The 7,993-nt window shown below is 37.0% G+C and overlaps 1 protein-coding gene across 1 annotated transcript; it reads right to left on the bottom strand.

The window, feature by feature from the left end:
• Positions 1–279: 279 nt before the first annotated feature.
• LOC116313017 lies at positions 280–6,409 on the bottom strand. Its single transcript, XM_031730573.2, has 11 exons — positions 6,242–6,409; positions 5,962–6,149; positions 5,693–5,833; positions 4,632–4,770; positions 4,349–4,529; positions 4,077–4,218; positions 3,391–3,534; positions 1,394–1,470; positions 995–1,049; positions 797–818; positions 280–444 (listed from the first exon to the last, which is right to left on the bottom strand). The coding sequence occupies exons 1-10, from the start codon at positions 6,383–6,385 to the stop codon at positions 815–817; spliced, it is 1,215 nt and encodes a 404-aa protein (XP_031586433.2). The 5' UTR covers positions 6,386–6,409; the 3' UTR covers positions 280–444; positions 797–814.
• Between the last annotated feature and the right edge of the window lie 1,584 nt (positions 6,410–7,993).

The following is a 7,993-nucleotide window of genomic DNA, read 5'->3' as shown; positions in this document are numbered from 1 at the left end:
GATTTGTAATTGTTCCATTCCTCGAAAAGCAAGGTTACAAAACCAGTAATTATATTAACAATAATTCCCACTTTACTAGGACAGTGATTTACTGGGTGATGAGTACTATGTTTATTTATGTTGAATACAGTAGTACTCCAAATATAAACGCAAAAGATTGTAAAATCCATAAAACCACAGTGAAATAAAAATAAAAAACAGTTCCAAAACACCAATTAAAAGTACTGATAAATGAAAAGAATGACAGAATCAAATAAATTCAGATTTATAACCTTGCACTTAACATTATATTTTTTACTGTACTTATTTAATTTGATTACATTGGTTGGAACAAAACTTAAAGAAACTTGAAAAAAGTTGTTTGTGCAGAGTCAGATGACATTCATGTTGTAACAGTAGAGGGCGCTACCGTTGCATCAATCCAGAGTCAGGTACATCTTCAATCTAGAAGGAAATTTGAAACAGCGTGTTCATGGAAAATGTTTTTTTTACATTTGAGATAATCCTCAGATTGATATGTTAGATATTTAGTGATTGTATGATGTGACTCATTTCTGGAATATTTCATAGAATAAATTGTGCTTTGTGTGGCATTAGCATATTTTGTGAATTATTTGTATGCCCCTACAGAGGTTGCCATAGCCATTGTGTGTGTGTTCATAGTTTTCTGTAGCTCAATCACTGGACATCAACACTACTACTTTTAGCAATACCAGTGGTACTATTAGTACTTAGTGGTAAACAGCAGTTATCTGATGCTATGGTAGAAAATCTGATTATAGAAGAAGAGACTCACCTCTGATTTTATCCATATTCATCTGAGATAAGAGACAAAAACTCAGCATCAGAATGATGATCAAAGGGGTTGATTTTGTTTCAGTTTAAAAGTTAATAATAGTAATAATAATTTTATAGGCCTAACACGTTTGAAAATATACACAAAATGTCACATTTTGGGGAAAAAAAAGATCTAAATATGCAGACACATACTTACATGGAAGGGAAGGCAAGAATAAGAGTTGAAAGGACAGATCCCATGACCAGGACAACTAAAACAAGTAGAAAATGATTAAAGAACTTCTGACCAACCAAACAGACTTTTCATTTAAAAACATATAAAGATTAAGTCGATACGATTGGCTGACAAATGGTGACACAAATTTTAAGAGCTATATTTATGTCACCTCTGGATTTATGGCAATTAAAGATAAAATAAGGTCTGAGCATCATTTCTGCCTCCAAGAAAGGAGATAAATATGAAGAGAAATTCATTGCCGTTAGTTGTTCATTTTTATCTTTTCATTTTGCAACAATGTCAAAAATTATTTACAAATACACAGATTTAGCAACTTTATTTATTTGTTAACATTTACTTCCTGTCATTGGTACTTACAAGCTGAAGCAGTGGCTGGGGCACCATTTCCAACAGTCACGCTGACACATCGAAGCTCTGACTGATACTTGGTTTCCCTACAGAAATAAATCAGAACAGTGATTCCATTATTTCCATGAGATTATATTGTATTTTAAGATTGTCTTTTCTGTTAATGACACAAAGTATATGTACAAGTAATATGGGTGTGTTTGATTAACAGTTCTAGATGACCCTTAGCCTATGTCCACACAGGTATTTTTGAAAACGCAGGATTTTCTATGCATGTGGGCCTTTCGTTCACATGTAAACTGCATTTTGCATTTAGCTGTGGATGAGGAAAACTGAGATTTACTCACAACGTTTTTGGCGTCACGCTGTGTGCCACGTTATTATTTACATGAGATGAATTTTTACGATGGTGGATATAGACAAAATACTGTTGCTGTTAATCTTACTATGTGAAGTGTTTACTCACTTACATATACACACACAGTTACTGTCCCTCCATTTTAAAAGGACGGAGGAGTCAGAGTGAACTTCTCCATTCAACACAGACGCTCTCACAACCCAAATCCGTTACCATGGTTTTGAATAAATTTATGCATTTTTTTCCTTCCTAGGTTGCTTCTCTACACCAGCCAAAATACTGTCTTTGGTTATTAACATTCAAAATTATAAAGGCACTTGAACAGTGGCACATAATTAGCTGCCTTTCCAACTTCTCTTTCCCTCCCAGGCTTCTACACTTGGTCAAATGTTGATTGGCCAACATTTCATTTCTTCTTCTTGACAGAGTTTGAATGTGTTTTTGGTGTTTTATTGTGGACAGAAGTATTTTTTCAAAACTGTACATGTGCATGGGATTTTTGGAAAAAATGAAAAATACCCATGTAGGTGTGGACGTAGCCTTGGTTTGTTGGCAGTGAGTAGTCTCTGCCTGATTAAAGCAACTTTCCCTTCTAACAGATAAGCTATTTTTCCTGTTTTAGATAGTTTATTGTTTTTCACATAGTCTTGTAATCTCTTCAGATAAAACAAAACAAAACAATAAAAAAATTTCTAGGACAACTAAACCTGTCAATCACCAGTTTTGGGCGTAACACATTTCAAACTAATGTGTTATTGTAATCTGATTATATTTTTAACTAACAGCATAATATATGTTACTGTTCTAAATAAGTAGGTAATTAAGGAACATTATCTCTTGTAACAAAAGGAATGAGTAATGCGTAATAAGTTATTGTTTCGAGTCAACATTAAAGTGGGTCTTTGTGTAAAATGTGCAAAACAAAGCATATAGGTGACTTTAAATTTGTCCTTGAGTTCACCTTTTTCATTTTAGTAATTATAATTTCAAATGCCAGTAGTGTAGACGGATTCCATGAAAAATCAGTTAGTGAACCCCATCTGACCCCCACAGAGTTATCTGTTTTTGTTGGTTGATATTTATTATTTTTGAATTTCTGTTATATTTTACAGCCTGTATAACTTGGTAAGTACAGAAGATGACACATGAAATTTTCAGAGCTGAAAAACATGTTTGGGCTCATCGGTAATTTCACACCCGCTCCAAATGTCACGATCTAAAGTTAAAATGTAACCATATATGACTAAAGCATAAAAGCATGACATCATAGCTTCAACAGCAAAACTCCAATTTATTATCTAGGATGTAGTTTAACATAAACAAACTTTGTTTATGACCAACCAATAACTTCTTGGTTGGTCATTGGAAGCAGAGGAAAGGGTTTTGGTTTTTTGGGGGGAATTAATTTTCTTGCCATGACTCCTTCTGGGCCTGGGGTCTAAATAATTTTCTAATAAAGTCAGATTTAAACATTCACCAATATAGTTTATGGCTGCAAAATTGCAAATGCACTGATTCTTCTTTAGTGCTTTTCTGCTTTACGCAGCATGCCTCATTCACCCATTCAAACAAGCTCTTTTGTCTATGCTTAAGTGCTTTCTGCCTAACATTTATGCTCTAAGGGATGAATTTGTAAAAAGGTACTGACTTGGAAAGTGCCTGGACAACAAAGCAGAAGGGGAGGGTGTCATTGTCTTGTGATTTAGACGGCGTCCATCTCAGGGTGAACGTTCCTGTTCCAGTTTTATTCTGAATTGCATCATACGGTCCGCTGAACAGCAGCTCAGAGATCCTTTAACAAAGAGAAAAACAAAAAATGAATCAACTTAATTCTCATAGCTTCTTCAACTACATACAAAGCAAAGTGTTTGTCTGTGAATGAGCATCACTTTGAATGGAGATTTCACCTGACTCACTTCTGTTTGGTTTTAAGGGTTTGAGTTAATAAGCCATATTTTACTTAAACATAATTTCACGAGTTTTATTTACTCATGTTGCATTAAAGCAAAATAGCCTTAAAACAGATTTGATTTCTCTTTGGGTTAAATATGTGTTGAACCTACTGTTTATATCTCATACAGCCTTGTATGTATCTGACCCTGTTACGCTCTTACATGTCTTGTTAAACCTGTTGTGTGTGCCAGTGCAGGACTGATGCACAGATTAAACAGAATGCAACGGATAAAATCTTGATTTGATCAATGAACAGAAACATGACAGGAATCCACTGATGTGTGAATGTATTTCTTGTCTAACCTGAAAACAGTTCTGTGGGACATAGTTAACCTTACTTTAAAATATCAAGAATGTCAAATGTGTTTTCTTTTGACTTACGTGGAGTTTTTTGCCTCAGCACTGATGCTGATTTCCAGAGTCTTATTAACAGGGGTGTAGAGCCGAGCTCTGTTGGCTGGGGTTGGAGGCAAGAATTTGGGCAAAAAGTCTCCCTCTGTGCAGGATGAGACCTGGGGATCCACTGAAAGATGACAGAAAACCAACAAGTTTTTTTCGGGGTGGAATTCATAGTTCAAAGTTAGAACAGTCTTTCAAAGTTTAGATCAGATCTTTACAGGTTCAACTCCATCTATTAAAATATGGACTTGTACCTATCAGAACAAACTGGATCGGCACTTTGCTGAGAGCATCGTTAGGTGTTAGTATTGTTTTTGTGTCATTGAATCCAGTCATGGTGATGTTCTTCCTGGGAAAGTCCTCCATCAGCAGCTGTACTCCATAACGGCCCTGATTACTGTCGGCAGTGGGACCGAACGACAGAGTACAAGTGGACTGCATGAGGAATGAAAAAGGAAAAGAGATTAAATGAGCAAATTGTTATTATTACAACTGTCCTTCTGTCTCATTAAACATTAGATTAACAATCATGCTCACTGATGAGAGGCTGAGGACAGATGGTGGATCACAGGCGTTACACTCAAAGAGTGAGGAATTTCCATATCTGCATTTAACCTGATCACCATCAGGGTCAAACATCAACAGGCTGAAATCTCTCCGACAGTTTGAAGGAACTCTGAGAGAGAATTACAAATACAATCTTAAATTTTCATTTTCCAGGATTCACTTTAGTGTGAAGTTAATGTGCAATTCCATGCATTCACTCTTAAAATCTGCAAAATACAGCCACAGCCTGATCACTGGAACTGAAATATTTTTGGTTAAAAACCACACAAGGTAGTTTTAAACATAGCAATATTCAGTTCACTGTCTCAAAATAAAACTTTAAAGTGTATAGTTTATATGTTAAGCAAGATTTCATTTAAAGCATCACTAAACTACTTAAATATTACAGCAAACATGGAGGAACATTAAAATTACTCTATAATTTGCTGCCATGGAACAAAAACAGACAAATAAAATATCTTGTTAAATTTAAACTTGCCACAGGTATAACATAACTGCATATTTTCTCTTTGAAGTTTCTCAGAGGAAAACGTTTCCATTTTAACTGCACTTCTCTTTTTGGGAGGTTTCTAGCAGGAAGTCTGTTTGTTAAGCTAAATTTAAAAGAGATTTTTTTCATTTGGTGACAAAGACGTTAACTCATCTTCATACTCATCCTCACTTTCTGTTTTTCTCTCCTTTGGAGCCTGGAGCTCTTGAAGGAAAGAGTTATAGGATTACAATTAAAATCTTTAAATGCAAACGTTTTAGTGTGGAAACTATTTTTGGTAAATTATTTTTGTTCATTTAATTAGTTTATTGCCACTCTATTACAGAGGCAGTGGTTGCAATGGCTGTTAAAGTTAACCATGCAGCAAGTTAAATATTAATAATGTTTTGTCTATATTTTTAAACTTTGCCCTTATGCTGTCAGCAGTTTTGTCTTCTACACTTCTACATCAGATTTTAACTTTGCAATAATTCCACAGTCACTCTTGTCCTGCTACTGCTGTTGCTTTTTTAGCAGAGACAGAGACAGTGAGTTGGCTTACCTCACAAATGGGATCACGGTAGACTGGGGTGAGGAGTTTTCTTTGTTGGTGTCAGAGCGGTTCCTCAGGTCGAATGCTACTGCAGTTACCCATGATCCAATGTTGTTTTTGATGCCACTAACCCAATTAACACCAGGGATCCTTTAGTAGAAAACAGTGGGAGAGTCAGTTTTCAGCGTGTGTGTGTGTGGGTGTGTGTGTGTGTGTGTGTAAGAATGATAACAATATGAGTAATAATTTCGTTTTATATATTTTCGAGGTACACTCACCCGAGTGAACGAACCACATTAATGGGAGATGGCTCAACAGTCCTAAGTTCATTCTGACACCACTCTCCGCTGACTTCTTGGTCGACTGTGCGTACCAAAGCACTCACATACCCACAGCTGCTCTCCTGGCAACCAAATGAGAAATCGGGAGTGCAGTTCTGATTGTTCCCCATTAGGCGAACGGTCAGCTGTGGAGTCACAGTGAATAGGAATTTAGTTAAGAAAACCTACATTTCAAATTATAAACACATTTTAGAAAAAAAAAAACCCCTGTACATACCGAGGAGGAATCATTTACATATTTCCCTTTTGTATAGAAGCTGATTGCGCCAACAAAGCCATTTAAATTGCTAAGGAAGAAACTAATATTCTGCGAGTTGCAGACCGTCAGATGCAGCAGCAGCAGCACCACGGAGAGCGACATGGTCAATCTGTTAGTCTTCACAAAGACACTTGTACGTCCAAACACAGCCTCTCTCTGACTCTCCTCCTTTTATCTATTTGCTGTTTCCTGCATAGCGTCCTGTACAATGTGTAGTAAACAGTTCTGGTATGAGGAAATGTTTCATGCTCATGAGTTTGAGATGGCACCTGATAAATGATAATGAACAGCGAAAGCAAATGTCTCAACCAACTGTCAGTAAATGAGATTAGTTTCAAAACATAGAAATGTTTTAATTGCTGCTTGAGTCAAATATAATAAAACATTTTAGTTTTTGAATTAATTGTATTTTTTAAACTATTTGTATTTAGAATGATCTTTCACTGTTATTTTATCACTTTTCCAAAAATTTTCTCTTTTTATGCCAGGAAAAAGGGCAAAACACACAACAACTTTAGCCAAGGCACAGAGGTACTTAAAGAGCCATATATTTTATGATGTGGTACTCATCATAAAATATATGGCTCTTGAAGTACCACCCTTAAGACCGACATTAAAGTACAGTAGTATAGGCCTAATTAACACCATATACAGTTTACATGAGAAAATTTAAATTTCTTATATAATAACAACTGTACTGCACTAAAACATTCACATCATGTGGGAAAGCCAATCTTTAAATGATGACCTGATGGACCCTGCTTCCGGGTTCAAACTAGTCTCTGTTTATCAGGCTTGTTGTGTTTTTAACATTTTTTTAATGCTGTTTATCGTGTTCTATTTAATCTGAACAAGCCCCTAAAAGCAGTTTTTAAAACTTTACCATGACTAATCTCATATGGATGGATTATCTCAGTTGTTCTCTGGACTGATGTTTGGTTCGTTTACAGCATCCTGCCATGTGATTGCATTTGTTCCTAACCTTCGGGAACCCTCATGTGAACTTTTATCGAGTGGAAAAAAGTTAGTGTTCATTCTCCAGCCTCACTGTGTTTATATTACACTAACATAGTTGTGTAGCTAACCACCATCATTATATAACAGCTAGCCCAACTTCAGTAACCCTACAAACGTCACTGCTGTTTAGTTTTCTATCTCCATTTATGTTGGAAGTGATAGCAGAGCTGTACATTTTAACTTTTGCTGTGGCGGTTAAGCTGCTGGATTTCAGCCAACGACTCGACATACAATCATGTGGTGGCCTCTCTGGATCCACTGTCCACTCGGGTCTGGGTAATGGTACCACTCTCAAGCTCATGGAGAGTACGCTGTACTTGCTAGGAATGGATGATGGCGGATTCCTCTTCACTCACCTCTGCGTCTGACAGTTACCGGCACCAGTGCAGCTGGACTCATCAACTTCCCGCTACTAGCCTCGAAGAATTACTACTCACTCGCAAAAGAAGCGGATTGCATTCTCCTGGCTACTAGGAGCTTTGGCATCCAGGCCATAGTTGCGACGGCATCTCCCGCGCCCCCACCGATTCTCCCAGGGGCCTCCGACTCATCGATGGTGGCTGGCATCGTGGCACGGCAGAAAAGGCCTGTGGTTTTACCATCAGCATTTTAGTGCCCCAGCACATTGCTGTCTGCCGCCTTGCAGTTTTAAGGCCCAGGGAAACGAGCCTGCCAGCACTCTGTAGCAGCCAC

This window comes from Oreochromis aureus, linkage group 3, assembly GCF_013358895.1.
Source record: "Oreochromis aureus strain Israel breed Guangdong linkage group 3, ZZ_aureus, whole genome shotgun sequence".
Taxonomy (NCBI): domain Eukaryota; kingdom Metazoa; phylum Chordata; class Actinopteri; order Cichliformes; family Cichlidae; genus Oreochromis; species Oreochromis aureus.
This window is presented reverse-complemented; position numbering and strand designations above follow the sequence as displayed.

Bases quoted from the DNA above. Each gene is read 5' to 3' on its own strand.
- LOC116313017 (XM_031730573.2), bottom strand. From the start codon at position 6,385: ATGTCGCTCTCCGTGGTGCTGCTGCTGCTGCATCTGACGGTCTGCAAC. The intron at 4,530-4,631 runs GTGAGCATGATT...TTCCTCATGCAG, and splicing joins CTGTCCTCAGCCTCTCATCA to TCCACTTGTACTCTGTCGTT. The intron at 3,535-4,076 runs GTAAGTCAAAAG...TCTTTGTTAAAG, and splicing joins GCTGAGGCAAAAAACTCCAC to GATCTCTGAGCTGCTGTTCA.